This window comes from Eublepharis macularius, chromosome 4, assembly GCF_028583425.1.
Source record: "Eublepharis macularius isolate TG4126 chromosome 4, MPM_Emac_v1.0, whole genome shotgun sequence".
In the NCBI taxonomy this organism is placed as follows: domain Eukaryota; kingdom Metazoa; phylum Chordata; class Lepidosauria; order Squamata; family Eublepharidae; genus Eublepharis; species Eublepharis macularius.
The window spans coordinates 48,100,606-48,118,950 of NC_072793.1; the positions used below are offsets into that span (position 1 = coordinate 48,100,606).

General features: G+C 41.6%; 1 protein-coding gene across 2 annotated transcripts in view; it reads left to right on the plus strand.

Moving 5' to 3' along the window:
* Positions 1 to 17,767, plus strand: part of MAP2K7 (mitogen-activated protein kinase kinase 7) — a 48,334-nt gene extending 30,567 nt beyond the window's left edge. For both annotated transcript variants that reach the window (XM_054976188.1, XM_054976189.1), the window contains 8 exons: positions 153 to 266; positions 741 to 860; positions 973 to 1,080; positions 3,894 to 4,073; positions 4,536 to 4,616; positions 7,354 to 7,496; positions 8,570 to 8,615; positions 8,986 to 17,767. In XM_054976188.1, coding sequence (XP_054832163.1) covers positions 153 to 266; positions 741 to 860; positions 973 to 1,080; positions 3,894 to 4,073; positions 4,536 to 4,616; positions 7,354 to 7,496; positions 8,570 to 8,615; positions 8,986 to 9,123 — 930 coding nt within the window. In that variant the 3' untranslated portion in view covers positions 9,124 to 17,767. The remainder of the gene's footprint in view (positions 1 to 152; positions 267 to 740; positions 861 to 972; positions 1,081 to 3,893; positions 4,074 to 4,535; positions 4,617 to 7,353; positions 7,497 to 8,569; positions 8,616 to 8,985) is intronic.
* Positions 17,768 to 18,345: the final 578 nt, after the last annotated feature.

Sequence of the window (18,345 nt, forward strand, 5' to 3'; positions counted from 1 at the left end):
TCACGGTGCAAGTTAACAGGCAAAAATAAGAGCGATGCAACAACTTGTCTGATTAATTGTTGATTACCTTAAAAGATGACCAGTCTTTTCACTAAGGAATTTACTGGTAACTTCTCTTTCCCTCTGACTAGTACATGTTCATCTCTTCGCAGAGATACCAAGCAGAAATCAATGACCTAGAAAACCTGGGCGAGATTGGCAGTGGAACATGTGGACAGGTGTGGAAAATGCGTTTCAAGAAGACTGGGCATATCATAGCAGTGAAGGTAAGATGCAGGAGTTTCAAAATGAGTGGACAAGACAGCAAAGGGGGGATGGTGCAGGGATACACCGGTGGTGGTTTGGCTTTTGCCTATGCTGTTTAGAGAGGGAATGGATGAGATGAAGTATTTCAGTAATGTTCTTACCTTTTATAGGTGGGAAATACTGATATTCTGTGTATTAGTCATAATAGCCACTTATATACAGCTCTTCTAGACGGATTAGCGACACACTCAGAGCGGTTAGCAAAGTCAGTGTTGTTATTATCCTCGCAATCCAACTGGGGAGCTGGGGCTGAGAGGAGTGGCTTACCAAAGGCCACTTGCTGAGCTCATGGCAGTAGTGCGATTTGAACCTGCAGAGTTCTGATTTGCAGCTTCAAGAATTGTGAGGCAAAGGAGCAAAGTCTTTTCCCCCTTTGTCTTGTAACGTTTGCACGTGATCTTCACATATGCCCTGTTGTATTTCCCTCTGCTTAGCAAATGCGTCGTTCTGGTAACAAAGAGGAGAACAAGAGAATCCTGATGGACTTGGATGTAGTGCTGAAGAGCCATGACTGTCCCTACATTGTTCAGTGCTTTGGGACTTTCATTACAAATGTAAGTAAAGCCAGCACTGCTACCTCCTCCAGTCTGCCTACGTGTGAGGGGGAATTGAGCAGCCTTGTTAGAGTGGTCTAAAACGTTCACTTTTATTATTTCCCCACTGTAGACAGATGTTTTTATAGCCATGGAACTAATGGGAACATGTGCTGAGAAGCTGAAAAAACGCATTCAAGGACCTATCCCTGAGAGGATCTTGGGAAAGATGACTGTAGCGGTAAGTGCTTGAAGACAGAAACTTCAAGGGGAACAAAAAGTTCCCAACAACTTTGCCCAGTGAAGATGTAAGGGCCAGAAAGTGCGTCCCTTTTAGCGAATTCCATTTTTGAAACGGAAGATGTCTGGGATTGAGGGAGAAAACCCTACCCAGGGCTCAGTGGAGGCAGCCAAGAGGAACTCTGCACACCCACAGGCAGAAATGAATTCCTAAAGATGTAGTCTTTTCTTTAGCAATTTTCTAGCCCTTGTTGTTCTGAAGATCAAAAGTGGCAGAAGAGCATAGAAAAGCTTCAGTGTCCATAGGATGGAAATTCTGTGCTTTGTTCCATTCGTCCACATATTTTAGTGGCTGTGGATTTGAGTATGCACAATAAAACCTTTGAATAGCACAGGTAGTGGAAATGTTAAGTTGTGAATCCCCTTTGTTGATCCAAAGAGTAGGTAAAGGTAAAGGTAGTCCCCTGTGCTAGCAACAAGTCATTACTGACCCATCGAGGGACGTCACATCACAACTTTTTCTTGTTAGACTTTTGATGGGGTGGTTTGCCATTGCTTTCCCCAGTCATCTACACTTTACCCCCAGGAAACTGGGTACTCATTTTACTGACCTCAGAAGGATGGAAGGCTGAGTCAACCTTGAGCTGGCTATCTGAACCTGGCTTCCGCCAGGATCAAACTCAGGTCATGGGCACAGCTTGGGCTCCAGTACTGCGGCTTACCACTCTGTGCCACAGGGCCCCGTGATCCAAAGGGGTTGGGGGGGTAATTTGATTGCATTAGACAGAGAGATCTGATGAGAAAAAAATGTAATTCATCACTGCTTCAAGTACAGAGATCATGGAATGAAAGATACTAGTTTAAATTCTTAAATATGAGAAGTATTAATATTAAACTATTAAACTATATTCCACTTGAGCCATTAGGGGGGAACCTTTCTCTAGAATTCAAGGGACAGATTTTCAGCTTTAGAGGAAGCTACTTAATCATTGCACTCATTTGTACGTTTATAAAAAAGCTTGGTTATCTCTAGGTTAGATGCATTTACTAGAGCAGTGGTCCCAATTTCTTTGAACCTGTGGGCATGTTTGTAATTTTTGAGGAAAGGCTGGGGGACCACATATTAGCATGGCCTCATGCAGGTGCAAAAGTGATGCCTCCTGAGTTGTTCTGAAGCACCTTCTGTTCCAGCAAGGCGGAAGAAAGCCAGGAATGGTCCTTTGCTTTGGGGAGGCCAGTTGATGGTCACTGCTGTGCCTATGGGTACCATGTTGAAGACTGTTGTACTAGCAAGACAGTGCCTTGGAACAGGACATAACAAATAAAAATAGTAAATGGAAGCAGATCTTACCCTTCACTCATCTTTGTGGAACCCAAAAAGAAGGTACTGAAAGTGTCAGAGGACCCTCCTGAATGAAATGCCATGTGGTGGGGGGACTCCACCAAGAGGGGCAGTTATGCAGCAACACCCCCCCCCCTGCACCAAGGATTCACGGGGGGGGGCGGATATTGGGGAAAGGTAGGGAAGATCCACTTCTACAAACCCTTTCTGTTTGTGGAAACCTGGATTTGCCTCATAGTCTTTACATTCTTTCTAGAAAACAAACTAAATTAAACTTTACTAAGATAAGTTCCCCCTTTAAGGCGGCCAATACAAAAGCTTAGTTCCTTAGGTTCTTCTCCCTCTCTGCTTTATGTCTTGTAAAAAATATTATCATGCTCCCTGGCCATCTAAAAAGGTAGGAAATGTAATTTGAAGTAATATTTATACAAATATTTCTCTAGCTGTTAAATTGTTCAGTGATTCAACTGTATAATAATGTTTTCTGTGCACTATAGTTTGAATGTTAAAGTTAAAATCTCTAACATTCAAGAGTGGAAAGTATTAAGAGAGCAGCCTCAGGAATTGCCTGCCCCAACTTAGGTAATCAGGAGAAGCCCTGCTTTGTATCTCACAATTGAAGACTTGACGGGTGATCATGTATGGCAGGATCAAAAATTTTGGGGACACATTTGGCCCCATTCTTTTTAGCCTCCAGAGGACTAGTAAATTCTGTTATTTTTTGGTGGGTTTGTAGCTTGTTTTGTTTACATAGTTCTGCTGCTTACCTGATAAACGATTGATTTGATATAATAATCATTATTAATTTTAATTTACTATAAGCTGCAGAGAAGCAGGGTAATTTTAAAATAATTATCAGTTACCATTGTAAATTGTGAAAGTCGGGATAATTCAGTGTCGTATCTAGAGTGGATAGATTTCTTCTTAGGGTTACAAGAAGAAATGGCAAGAGCATTGTTTTGCTAATTTTTTTTCTTTGTTTAAAGTGTAGTCCTAAAAGCTGTTTTGTAATCTTTATGACCCAAAAGAACAGTTGCCATATGCTAATGACAATGAAATTTGTCCTCAGATAACGGGAAACAGTCCATTTTCCAGGTATCATGAAAGTCCCGGAGACCAAGGCTTGGATTCTAAGACACAAATGCTGATCATCATGGCGGGGTCAAAGTGTAGGACTGGAGAGAGGAGGGAATCAGTGAGCATGATGTTCCTGGGGAGTAGGAAGGTCATTGTTAATGCAGCACAGCTCCATTATCCTGGATAGGATCCTGCAGGATCCTATCCTGGATAGGATCTCAGTCACAGTCTACACTGTGAATGCAGAAAGCGGAACAGAATGGCATTTTTTCCCCAGGCATACTAATATACAGCATGCAGTTTTGGTAATCAGTCCTACACTAATGCTTATACTTAATTTCTAATCAATTGGCTTTGGTTTTGTTCCCTTCAGCATTTGTCTGTGTTGCTTTCAGATTGTCAAGGCACTCTACTACCTGAAAGAAAAGCATGGTGTTATCCACAGAGACGTGAAACCTTCCAATATCTTGTTAGATGAGAGGGGCCAAATCAAACTCTGTGACTTCGGTATCAGTGGAAGACTAGTGGACTCAAAAGCCAAAACTCGGAGTGCTGGTTGTGCAGCCTATATGGCGGTAAGCGGCAAGCAGGTGGTAGCAGAAAATCACCAAGAATCTCTCTGTTGTCTTGTTGAATTAGGGTTTTGTTCATGTTGGTTGTCAGAGTACACCATTCTTTACCCAAATCACTCAGTGCAGTTTATATATAAAGTTGCCAGGCGGGCTCTAACATTGGCGGGTCTCTGGACCAGCTTGTTTAAACTTCAGCAATCAGACTGCACCTTGTGTGTGCTCTGGTCCAGACAATTTCATCTCTTGTGTTTCCCTGTAAAAGACTGCCACTTAATTCTGACATGAATTCTGGGAAATTGTGCAGTAACTGTTACACAGTTGCTGTTTGAGCAGCAAAGCTTATTGCATTTTGCATATGCAACAACAGTTCAGTTTTTGTAATCGTGTGAATCTTGGTAGGTTCAGGTAAGAAGCAGCAGACAGATGCTCTTTGGGCTGAATTTATAATAGCCTTTTGTTTTCTAGCCTGAAAGAATAGATCCCCCTGATCCCTCAAAACCAGATTATGATATCCGTGCAGATGTATGGAGTCTTGGCATTTCTCTGGTAAGCAAAGCCTCCTTTCTGTCTTTAATGAAGTATAGTTTGTCTCCGTGGTGTCTTCTTGGAACCTTTTTGGATCATATTTCAAACAACTTTTAATATATATAACAAACAGAAAAAGTGATGATTTTAGGTTTATTTTTAGAGTGGGACATGAAAATAAGAGAAGCCAAAGCTCAGTATGAGCTGGGTCAGGCCAGGGGGGCTCGCTACAATAAGAAAAACTTCTACAGATATGTGAGAAGCAAACGCAAGGTAAACGAAGCAGTTGGACCGCTGTTGGGAGTGGAAGGAGAAACTCTAACGGAGAACAGAGAAAAAGCAGACAGGCTTAATTACTTTTTTGCCTCTGTTTTCTCCCTGAACTTGAGCACATCTAGAGATGGTAGTAGAGATGATAGGACACCTAGGGGGCTAGTTGACATTGACAGAGAGATTGTGGAGGGACACCTGGCTGCACTGGATGAATACAAATCCCCTAGGCCGGATGGTGTGCACCCAAGAGTGCTCTAAGAACTTTCTAGAGAACTTGCAGAGCCTCTGTCCATCATCTTCAAGGCCTCCTGGAGAACTGTGGATGTGCCACAAGATTGGAGAAGAGCGAATGTTATCCCAATCTTTAAGAAAGGGAGGATGACCCAGGAAACTACAGGCCAGTCAGTCTGACTTCTGTTGCTGAGAAGATATTAGAGCAGATTTTAAAGGGATCAATCTGTAAGCATCTGAAGGACCGCTTAGTGATCCGGGGAAGTCAACATGGTTTTGTCCCCAACAGATCTTCTTAGATCAACCTGGTTTCTTTCTTTGATCGAGTGACGAGCTTACTGGATTGTGGGAACTCTGTCGATGTGATTTACCTGGATTTCAGTAAAGCTTTTGATAAGGTTCCCCATGACATTCTAATGGATAAACTGGAAGACTGCGGACTATAGGACAGTTCAGTGGATAGGGAACTGGTTAGAGAACCACACCCAAAGAGTGGTGGTCAGTGGCGTTTCATCAGATTGGAGGGAGGTGTCCAGTGGGGTGCCACAGGGCTCAGTTTTGGGCCCAGTACTTTTCAATATTTTTATCAATGATCTGGATGTAGGGGTAAATGGGCTACTCATTAAATTTGCTGATGATACAAATTGGGAGGAGTGGCACACACCCAAGAAGATAGAGTTAAAATTCAACAAGACCTGAATACTCTGGAGAAGTGGGTGGTTGTGAACAGGATACAATTCAACATAGATGAGTGCACAGTATTACATCTGGGCCACAAAAATGTGAAGCACAAATACAGGATGGGGGATACAATTTTGGGTAGTAGTGTATGTGAAAGAGATCTTGAAATAAGAGTGGACTGTAAACGAAATATGAGCAGTCAGTGTGATGTGGTGGCAAAAAGGGAAAACTCAGTCTTGGGTTGTATCAAAAGGGCCATTGCATTGAAATTGCAGGAGGTCATAGTCCCTCTCTATACTGCCTTGGTCAGGCTGCACCTGGAGTACTGTGTGCAGTTCTGGAGGCCTCACTTCAAAAAGGATGTGGACAAAATCGAGAGGGTGCAGAAGAGAGCGACGAGAATGATCAGGGGTCTGGAGACTGAGCCCTATGAGGAAAGGCTGAGGGCCTTGGGAATGTTTAGTTCGGAGAAAAGGAGATTGAGGGGGGACATGATTGCTCTCTTTAAATATTTGAAAGGCTGTCATTTGGAGGAGGGCAGGGAGCTGTTCCAGTTGGCAGCAGAGGATAGGACTCGAAACAACAGGCTTAAATTACATGTAGAAAGGTACCAGCTGGATATTAGGAAAAACTTTTTCATGGTCGGAGTAGTTCAAAGGTGGAATCAGCTGCCTAGGGAGGTGGTGAGCTCCCCTTCACTGGCAGTTTTCAAGAAGAGGCTGGATGAATATTTGTCAGAGATGCTTTAGGCTCATCCTGCATTGGGCAGGGGGTTGGTCTAGAAGGTCTGTATGGCCCAACTCTGTGATTCTGTGAAAATAATATCAGAAGTCTCATATTCAAAGAGGACTGCAGCTATTGAGTTTGGCTAAGTCAAATGGTATCTCCATGCTACCTTTTTTGTCTGTAAGGTGTGCAAATTGAAGCTGTCCCCAATTTGTATTTTTGAGGCAAAGACCTCCTTGCTCTTTGTCTGTTTTTGTGTTGCCAGGTAGAGATGTAGTGGTCTGGTCTATTTGGATGCAGGTGTTAATGTTGGATTTAAATTTCCTTTTGAAGGTTTAGGAAAATGACTGTAAAATGCAGAAATACAGTTGACTCAGTTTGTCAGAACCCAGTCTACAGCTGCTAGAATAGCACTTCGTTAAATAAATACGCTGATTTAAACCTTGAGGCAAGCATGTGATTCAGTGGCTTGTATTATCTTACTTTTAACTGACAGTAGGTTAGATCCAGACTAGCATTTCCAGGGGCACAAGAATTTCCACCCCTAGAGCATGATTTGCCATCTCCCACAGCAGCCTGGCATTCCCGCCATTGCTATTCTGATAAAGATAGGGGGAAAGAACAAAGTATCAGAGAGCATTTGGGGCTCTTGTGGGAGAGGGGGGAAGCAGGAAAATCAAACTCAGGTAGAAGTCCTTGCACCTGTGGAAATGTTAGTCTGTATCCAAACCAGTTGTTTGAAGTGAGCGGAGGCTGAGTGGGGTGATACTAATGAGTCTTAACAGATGGTTCCCATTTTTTAAAAAGGTTTGCTCTTCGTATCTCCCCTGTTGTATCTCTTGTGCAGGTTGAGCTGGCTACAGGTCAGTTCCCCTACAAGAACTGCAAAACGGACTTTGAGGTCCTCACCAAGGTGTTGCAAGAAGATCCTCCACTTCTCCCAAACAACATGGGATTTTCTGTAGACTTTCAGTCCTTTGTTAAAGATTGGTGAGTGAACTGTCAAGTGAAATACACTGGTACAGGTATTAGAACTAGCAGGTAACAATTCAGATAGCCAGCACTATGATTCCTAGAGCCCTGGTGATTCACTGCCATTTTACTGAGCACTTGCACACCAGTTGCTTCCTCAAACGTTGACTGGTGTTTAACTTTGGGCAACTCTGCCTCTCATGCTGTTAGGAGTGTGCATAAGGGAACTGGAACTGTCATGCTTGGTAAAGCCGATAACATGCCAGTGCAACAGACAGAGCTTAACCTATACTGGTAACAGTTCTAGAGGGATAGACACATTCGTCTGTTGCAGCAGAAATAAATGGGAGTCTGAAGAAGTGGACATAAGCTTATGCTGGAGTAAAATTTTCTTGGCTGCAATGTGTCACGAAACTCTAGTTTATTTTAGCTACTGGTAATATTTTTCCAGAATGCAGATCCCATCCTTGGCAGCTAACTCTAACACATACTCAGTTCGTTTGGCTTGCCACATGTTCCTGGCCCCTTTCCCTTGCCTTTTCTCTCTATCCACTACGCTTCACCTCCTAGCTAGCTTTTCGGCTCGCTGGAGAAGAGCAGAGAGAGTCCATTATCCTGGAACTAGCAAAAAATCTGTCATGAACATTGGATGTGGAAGTTGGCTGTGGCTTTTCATTTTCTCCCATTTTCACTCTCATCACCAAGGAGGCAGCTGTATCAGCAGCTAGTGTGTAAAGAATTGCAAAGTGGTAGTTACAGTAGCAGTAGTAGTCATTTTGTGCTAGAGAGCTTCAGGCTTATATGTCTCAGTTCCACCTAATTCCTTTTAAGCATCCACACATACACAGTCAGGTTGGCACAAGTTATTATGAGAAACAAAGGTTTGGATTGCAGGAGGTAGACCCCATGACTTCTTGTTATCACAGGACAGTGAACTTTGTCCTATGAGCTGACACAGATCTAAAGGTAGAATAGACCATCTGAGTTCTATTGTAGGTCTCAAGTAATGGAGGCATGACATGCTGATAACCCCGTAATTCTTCTTTCTCCTTTCCCTAGAAGACATTGACTTTGGTTTTCTGTCTTTATAGCCTTACTAAAGATCATAGGAAGAGACCAAAGTACAACAAGCTACTTGTAAGTATTAGATACATCTCTTCATTGTGAACATTAAAAAGCTCAGAGGGAAGAACGCAGTGGGTTCTGCCAGATATTTGAAGAGATCACTCCAGGAAGTAACCAGAGCTAGCCTGTAACAGTGGGCAGGCAGGCTGGAATTAATCACGTGGTATTCTTCCTTAGTGACACCTAGTTTATTAAATCCAAAGGAGATATTCTGGTGGCTTGTTCATGTTTCACTTATTGACAGCTCTTTCCTGCCAGTGGCCAGCACTTCAGTCTTCTCTCTTTTGGGTGTAGGTGGCAATAGTTGCTTGCAGCCTTGCTTGACATGTGGGGGGAGTTGCAACTCCTAATTAGGTTATTTTCTCTTCCTGTTGATTTACAGGAACACAACTTCATCAAGCGTTATGAGACACTGGAAGTCGATGTGGCATCCTGGTTCAAAGATGTCATGGCGAAGACAGAGTCCCCCCGCACCAGCAGCATCCTCAGCCAGCACCACCTGCCATTCTTCACCAGGTAGCCATGCAGTGTGGCTGTCATGCCAGAGAAGGTCTCCTTGGCAGTTAGAGCTCGCAGAGAGGGGCAGGAGAGAGTGCCACACCATAACAGGCACCTACCTGCACCGGAGCAACTCTTCAGCGGCATGAACTCTTCACTTTGCCTGCTCAGTCACCCTTGTTGGTTTCATCTTCTCCTTCAGTATTGCCCAGAAGAGATGGGGGAATTGCCTAGTCTGTTTTGAATGCAGGTGTGTTGCTTCCCCTGTTTGCATCTCACCACCAGGCAGCCGAAGAATGCAAGGCTTTGGGCAAGAGGGCCTTTGTATCTTGATGAACCGCCTGCCAAGAGGAGTTGCCAGTCCACCAAGTGAGTGTGTGCTCCCTGCTTCTCTGTCCACCATGACTGGAGGCTCACGGCCACATAACAGTGACCTTTGCTCATGCACTGTGAACAGACACAAAACACACAAAAGGAAAAAGAAACAATATTTTTTTTACCACTTATTTATTAAGTTTGGACTTCTGACGTTGCGGGCTGCCTGCTGCACCCCTTCGCCAATCCTTGCATTATTATATGTCCTTTTTTGTTTGTGTTTTTGGAATTGTATTTGCTGAGGGGGAGTAGGGTTGGGAGTAGCTGCTGCTTTAGAGTCTGAGCTTAGCTATTGCTGTTGTATTGGTTTCATTTTTTCCTTGGGCAGGGTGGGGAGGGGGGCAGAAAGGGAGAGTTTTGAGGGTTATTCTCACTCAAGAGTAGCTCAGTTTAAGTGATTTTTTCCTCTTCAATTCTTTTTGATCTCAGGGGTTCCTATTCCTTTGTTTTGAGCGTGAACAAAGTTATGTCGATGACATTTTATTTACCAAAGCGTGTGTTTGGTGCTTGGATAAATGCTTGTTCATTTTCTTCCAGTATTTAAGAAAAGGAGAAGCAAAGCTTAAAGATAATCCTGGCATCAAGAGAGCCATTTTTTAAAAAAAAAGTTTCAACCCAAATGTTCCCTTACGGCCGTGTGTTAGGGACTTTTTTTAAACAAAAATTAGATGCTAATACATTTGCCCCATCGGACCTCTCATGGTCTTCCTGTGCCAGATTCTTAACTGTAGCCGCTGTATATTTTCAGTTGAGTAGTCAACGAATTTGCTGTCAGGAGACTGTGGACTAGAATCTGCACTGTTCTGCTCAAACTTTTTAGCTTCTCAAAGGTGAGATCCTGAACAATCCAAAATGCTCAGAAGAACAAGGATAAGATACCTCCTGCACCATTCTCTGTTTCATAATAGGGCTATTTTTCTGTTGGTGTTTTTCACAGGTCAGAAGGCAAGAGGGACAAGATCCAGGTATTGCTGAGGTGCCTCTTAAATGGGGACATTCTGTGGGAGCTGGAGGGTCTGGATCACTGATGCAATGATCGTTGATAGAATTCTTTAGGGGCACCATCAGCTTTGGGAATGAGACAGACCGGCTTTGGGGGAATGAGCCATAGTTTTCCTCTTGAATTACTCTTCCAGTAACAGAGTTGCAACTTTTTCAGATCGCTCAAAAGGCTCACACAAAAGATCTGTGTATTAGCCTGCTCGTGAGACATAATTCCTGCTTTCTCCTGCTTGCAAAGGTTTTGGGTAGTGTGTCCCAGTCCTCTGGATATTGGAATTAAAGTTGTAATTCATGGCACAGATACTGAGCTTTCAAATATTATGCAGAGGAAGCCATATCAGGACACTAGATGTAAAAATCAGCTTTACAGAAACACTCCCCTCCCCAATATAAAAGTTTATGAACGTTTGAGGCTGATGTCATGCAGTACTTGGAATGTCCTGAAAAGAAATATAGCTGAAGATAATGATAAATCCAAGGATGTTTCTTTAACACCTCTCTTGAGTGTTCTGCATTAGAGCTAACGGGGTAAGAGCAGTTTTAGCATAATTCAGGCTTAGGCATTTGTCCCCAGCCTGAATTACCAAAGTCATACGTTTACTGTAGGTCATAAAGTTACGTGGGGCAGAAGTGAGGCTTTCATGCATGGGAAGATGAAACGATTTGCCATGTGAAAAGGAAAGTGCCATGTAAGGGAAGTGGTTAGCTTGCATTTTCTATAATTTTTTCATTGTTCAACGGCTGTTAATAAAAAGATGCAATTTTCCAAAGATCTGAGAACAAGGCTTTTGTTTCTACAAGTTGGAAGTTCTTGATCCAGATAGGAGTCTTTGGATGCAGCATAATGTAGAATGTATGTGTTGCTATACTGCCCTCATAGTGACATGGCAGCATTTTTTCAGATGATGGACAGCTATTTCTTCTTCCTTGAGGTTCCGCCAGGCCACTAGATTGTGCCAGAAAGGAAACATGGTAGTGCACATTGGGTGAAGGGGTACCAGAAGTTGGAAAGGATGATGAAAAGAAGTGCAGCATGCTGAGATGAAGGTTTTTGATTAAAGATATTGAAGCAGGGAATTTTAATAGTTTTCTTGGAAGTGAGGTAGTATGAGTGAAGCCAGGGGAAGTTGTGCAGAGAGTGTATAATGCAGTACTGATCATGGTACCAAGGAAGGCTTTTGCGAGCTGTTTAACCACCATTTTAACTTCCTATAATGTTGTGAAAACCTCAACAAGGAAGTTTTTGTATGCACATCCTCTCTGCTAGCTATGATGTTTTCCTAACTTCTCCAGTGTTTTAAGAGAGCATAGAAAATTATGAATTCTTCCAAAGGCATTACATAACATTAAGATCTTTAAGGTGATGTTTAGTGGCCTTTGTCAAGTTTACAGCCCAAAATGGAATGTTCAGTATAGGAACAGAGTTTAGTAATCTTAAACTCCAGTATCTGCCCATGATACTGGGCATATTTTACATTAGATGTTTGAAGTTGAAGTGCTGTTTTGTGTTTCACGCCAGCCTAGGAAATACAAAGATTTAAGAACTTTATCTTGAGGCCTCCACAAAAAATGTACCTTGTTAGATATCCTTCTTATGGAAAGATACTTGGGTATGAACATATTCCGTTACACTTGTAATGGTGTTCGGTTTTTCTCAGTGACAGGCTCTTGTTCACCAGCTAGTTTTTGAATGGTACAAGAATTGTTATGTTGATTTTTGCAAGTTAGTTTGATGTGTTCATCTTAGGGGAAGAGAGGTCTGGGTTTGTCTTCTGGAGATTGTTTTGGCTGGGAAGTTAAACACCTTGGATAGAGAATGTTGGGGAAAGTAAAGAGCAGAGAGGTGTTGAAGAGTGAAGGCTAGGGTTCCAAACTCTTACTGAAAAACAGTTTTGCAAGTAGGGATTGGAAATGGGCTTTGTGGAGAAGAAAGTGTTGTCAGGATAAAGTGAAGAGTGCACAAGGAAAGTACTGAAGGTGAGGGGAAGGGTTAAAGGTGATTAATTGAAGTGGTCTCCTGGGCAGCAGTTGAATAGCTTGCTCCTAATTGCTGGAAGTGCATCCCTTCTGGCTTGCTGCTTGTGTTTTTTGTTTACCTCACTGTTAAAAATATTTCAGCATAGATGGCAAGAAATTGGTATTACATGGTATGACAGCTGGCATTGCTACTCCTCCAAAATTGCCAGGGGATCTTAATAGCAGAGCTAGGAAAGAGTCTTCCTTCCAGCAGAAATGAAATGGCTTGATGTTCAGAGCAGAAACCCCCTCAAAACAGTGTTATTAGCTGCTGTTGTAATGAACTGGTTAAACTCGCAAAGCCCACTGATGATTACTAGGAGTTGGCTAGACCATGGAAGTCGTTACCAAATAGCTGGTTGTACAGGAATGTTGTTAGGTAACCTGATCTAGAATGTAAAGGAAAGCACATTTCACTCATCATTTAATTGGCCTCGCAAATATGAAATCTTCCTGTTTAGGGCTTTAGGATTGTATCTTCTGATGTATGAGAATGTGTTGGCATGAGTTTTGCCTCTGCACTCAAAGAGTGCTGGTCTAGGATTCCAGCAAGTAGAGGACCACCAGCATCTGTGAGTAAGTGTGCCTTCACTTTAAAACAATGTTGTCAGCTGATTTTTAAAAAATTGAATAATGCCTCAGTAGTGCCTGTTGAATGCTTTTGATTTAAGAAATAACCCCATTACTGAAAAGCTGCTTAAAAGAAACAGCCACACTGAGCGTTCATTTTCAGTGCTGAATAATTAAACCTTCCATCTGGTAGCTTATACTGCCCGTTGTTTCGCTTTTAACCCTCTAGCGCTGTAAGTTTCCAGACTTTCGATGTGCTTCTCCTTTTTAGTATTGTTGAATTAATTAGCCCAAGTACTTGGTAGCATGGCCTGTGAGATTTCTGCTATATATTTTATGAACGGTAACAAGATGGAGCAGAGCAGAGCCAGATACCAAGATGTTTTGCCAGTCACCCAAATTTATCATCCTGTCTTTCCAAGCTGAATATTATTGAGAACAATTTCAGTTGGGTAGCCATGTTGGTCTGCAGTAGAACAGCAGGATTTGAGTCTAGTGGCGCCTTAGAGATCGACAAGATTTTCATGGTATTAGCTATCTGAAGAAGGGAACTTTGACTCACAGAAATTTATACTCTCAAAATCTTGTTGGTCTAAGATGCCACTGGACTCAAATCCTGCTGTTTTTCTGAGAACAGGAAATTCACAGGAATTAGACTATTTTAATACAATGATAGCGGGACTAAAACATCTATTTGAGTATTAAGTATCTGTTAGATAGACTGTAATGCAGTGGTTTGGTGCCCAGAAAAGAGAATTTTTGCATGAAACTTTTGCAAGTGTAAGTGAATGTTAAAGTTCTGGCCTAGAAATTTTTATCTCAGAATTGACAATATGTTTGGTTATAGATTTAAGAAAGGAAGATGGAGAAAATGGCAAGAGTGTTTCAAAATAAGTGGGTTAAATTTACCAAAAAAAGTCTGTTGTAGTTGGAGGTTCGTGACTTGGTTGATACTGGAGTTTTAAAAAGAAAGCTCTTGGATTTGTTAGAAGAGATTATGCAAGAGAAATACTCCTTATGTGTTTGGCAAGAAGATAATTTGGCTTCTGCTATTTGGTTTCTTTTGGGATTTGAAGCTTCTAAATACTGCATGCAAACCATTCTAAAAATGTTACCTTCTCAAAGAGTGTAGTTCTCCATTCCTTTAACTTCAAGAGAAAGCAAGAATAACCTTAAGAATAACAAGGAGATTGTCTCACTTGTAAACCATTCTTAAAGCAAGATTAAAAATTAAAAATTGCTTTAAAAAGGTGCTGAAGTTCAGTTTGATAAGGGTTTAAAGGCTTTTTCAAATGTTCAAAAACACGGGATGTCTTTTCAAGGGAAAAATTGAGGAGAATGCAGTTTTATTGCATTTTTATAATTATTTTTTTAATGTATTGATTTAGAACAAATCTTTGTTTTAATGTTATTTTTAATCTGGGTGGCTAAATGTTTACAATCGCCTGCCTGACATCTGCTCTTAAAGTGTGTGGGGATACTTGGGGGTGGGTGGGGCACATGTGTGCAGCGGGTGGTGCCTGCCATTCAAGTGGGGATTTTAAAACAAAACTGTAAAAAAAAAACATGCCAAAGGTAAGGCAGAGACTAGCTGGGTAGATGGTTATATTCTAGGCATTAGCATTTCACTATATTCTCTATATATCATATATTATAAATTTGCATGTTAAAGTAAATAGAAGTAACTTTTATCTTGTATGAAAAGGGAATTTACCTTTGGAGTACTTGTAAATTTGGTCACTTGTCTCGATTCAGGGTTGCCTGAACACCTTAAGCTTTAGGGGCTGCTTGATTTGTTTTTGTATCCTTTTGGGGGGGAGGGGTAGCCAGCAAACTTTTGTTTCGCCTTTTAATTAAAAAGGGCATGGTTTGTTCAAAGTTTCCTAGAGAGGTTTAAAAGCAAAGCCAATTAAACAGCAGCAGCAAAATTGTCTCGAGTTGCTGCCAGCATGGAACTAATAGCCAATTAGTATCTTCCCAAATGCTGTATCTTCCATTGCTGCTGGCCTGTCAAATTGATGTCTACATCATATACACACTTTGAAGGCTTTGTGCCGCTGACATCCCCTGGACAATGCTGTACTCCTAGAAGCAGGCAGAAGGCTTTCAGGTGGCTAGTGGTTTACATTTGCTTGTTTAACCAACTTCTCCATTTGTTACTTCCGTGAGATCAAAGCGATACTTGTGCATATTTATTTATTGCCCCCAGAGGAGACTGTGCTTGCGTGTTTGTGTGTGTGTGTGTGTGTGTGTAACTTATTTTTTTAAACTTTCCCTTAATTACGGGAATGTGTTTTTCCATCAGTTGTATTTGGTTAGGCTGTTGGATCAAAATGGAGGGGTGGAGCATAGCAAATATTTGATGCCAGACAGATTTTTTTTTTCACTGTTATCTAAACAAATAGCAACACCGGATGCTTGTCGAAGAGATCTGCACTGAATTATAGTTTGGGTGACTTTCCCGTTGTGCATGAGAGATTTCAGAGCCAGGTGCCTCAAGTTCAGTGTCACACTTTCATGCTGTTCAAAGGGTCCAGAAGAGAGTAAATGACTAGTACGGGGTACGAGGTTTTGGTTTACTCTTCCAAACACTCCGCTGTGCCCTAGAGTTGACAGGACTGATGAAATACTCATGAGATGCATATTTGAGATGTGTATCGGGAGAAGGACCGAGGCTAGGAATTGGAAGCATCAGGATCTGCTCACTGGCCACATTCTGTTGAAAAACGTTTACTTGAAAAATCTTGATTTAAAGTAACGTGGAATATTTTTGCTTGCCTTCTGGTTTCAGACTTCGAGTTGAACACCAACACTGTAGTCTTTTGGCACAAACTATTTAAGATTTTTTTTTCTAAGGTGGATGAACTATTTTAAGTTCTTTCAAACCCCTGAATCATGGGGGTTTGTGAGAATGTATAGCCTTGTAAGTGAGAGGAAAATAATCTGCACGGGGGGGGGGGGGGCAGCAGTTTGATACGGAACTTTATTCCCAAGAAGCGTCTTCTATAGCTTCCATCATGTTTGGCGCCTTTCACCCCAAATCACAGAAGGCATCTTCTGACACTGGTGTACAACATATAGACGTGTTGAGATGTAGAGGGAGAGGTGATCTTCACCTTGAGTGATGGTTCCCATTATTTCTGGGAATGAATCGTATTATTTGGTACATTTTTATCCTACCACTCCTCCAGGGAGCACGCGGTGGCGTATTTCGTTCTCCCTGCCTCCATCTTATTCTCACAACATCCCTGTGCAGTAGTTGGGCTGAGCGAGAGAGTGACTGGTCCAGGGTCATGCAGCAAGTTCCAGTGCAGAGCAGGGATTTGAACCTGGGTCTTCCAGATCTTCATCTGACCCACTAGCAGCTACTCTATTCTGATACTTTGATTTGTTTTCTTACTCCCAGAACACTGCAGTTTTGGGAGGATTGCAAGATCCGGTAAAATTCTTGGAAAAGGATTAACCCTATGATCACATCTGAGGAGAGGCACTGTGTCACTTACGCTTCTTGAGGCTGGCTTATTTTAATTTTTTTTTAAAAACGTGCATTTTGTACTAGTGGCTCTAGTGCCCTCCGCTGTAGTTCTATGTTGGTGCTAAAAACCAAACAAAAATATGATTGATACATGTGCCAAAGTACTTCAGTGGTTTGTTTGGAAGAATACAATGGTGGGAAACTTAGTATCTCCCCCCTCCCCCCACCAACACTCATCTCATACTCATCAGGGCCAATCTGCATGGTACTTCATTGCTGTAGTAAACTGCATTTATGTAATGGTTCTCTGTACTCTTCTGTAATATTTAGTACAGCAGATTTATATAGATCCCCCTGATTGTGTTGGAGAGTTTCCCCACCAACACCAGGTGTCCCTGGAAGAGACATGGAAACTCCCTGCAATTCAAGGATCTGTATGGCAAGCCATGGTAGATGTTAGAGTGGGGTGAGGAGAGTTACTGTATGTAAGCTTCCTTTTTCAGAGAAAATAGCATTGAAGAACACCCAGCAGTATAATGAATAATGTGGTTTGTCTGAGAAGGGAAATGTTCTCATTTGTGGTCTTCATATAATTGATTTCAAATTTGGATAGCATATATTGCCCTAGGCTTGGGAGTAGTTCCTGTATGTGTGTTTGGTGGTTCAACACATTGGCTCCTGCCTTTTCCACAAGCCGAGAAACATGAAAACAAGCAGATGACCCTTCCATTTGATTAATTGTACTTAGGGCTTTTAACAATAATTGAAGAATAGCGCCTGCTTGACTCTCTCCAAGGATCTGTGCTAAACACTCCTGTCTGGACTGTGCAGGGTTAACAGCCTTGTAGGGGGAATCCAGCCACATTGGATAGTTCAGTTCATGCTCCCTTCCTTCCTTCCTTTTATGGTTTGCTTGAGTCCTCCCTCTGGGGTCTCACTATCCTTAACTTCATTGGCCTTACCCCTATTTCATTTCTTGATGTAGGCTAGTCCCCAGAACAAGGGTTTCCCTTTTCTGGGGCCCCACCACCACCAGTAGTCCGAACAGCTTGTTAGAAGTAGCTGTTTACTTCCCATCAGTGAGGTCAATTTCAGTGGAACTTTTGGATTTTAAAACACACCTAAATAGTAATAAAAAAACAACATTCTTGATTAATTTTGAAAAGCTTTTTTTTACTCTGTTTGTAAAACCCTCATAGAAGCTTAAAAATAAAACTCTTTCCCTAAATGTCTGTCTTTGTAAATTTAATGCACATTTCTACACCCTCATCCTTTCCAAGAGGCTTCAAAACAATTCTAAGCAGTGAAGCACTTTGAACTTGGAATCAGCAACAGAATTATAATGGTAATATCTCAAAAGATTGTGCAGGCATGACTTACAGGTGATGGTTTCTGAGCTGCGTCAGGTTATCTGACTGGTAAAACTGTGTCCTGTTTTATGGTTTACTAGAAGCCCCAAAGTATTATACTGTTAATATATTATATATATATATATATATATATATATATATATATATATATATATATATATATATATATATATATATATATATATATATATATATATATAATATATATATTATAATACGCAACCACTTCTAGACTGAATTATAGTAAAGAATTCTCTTCTTACATATTGAAAGAGGCTTACTACAACAAACAGAGACGAAGACATTGTCACATGCAGTGGCTCTTGAAACTGGGGCCTGTTTCCTTGTTCTTTAGCATGTGTGATATATACACCAAAATCCTTACGTAAGAAGCAGCTTCAAAGGATTTCAAATATCTCTCGGTATTTAAAGATGG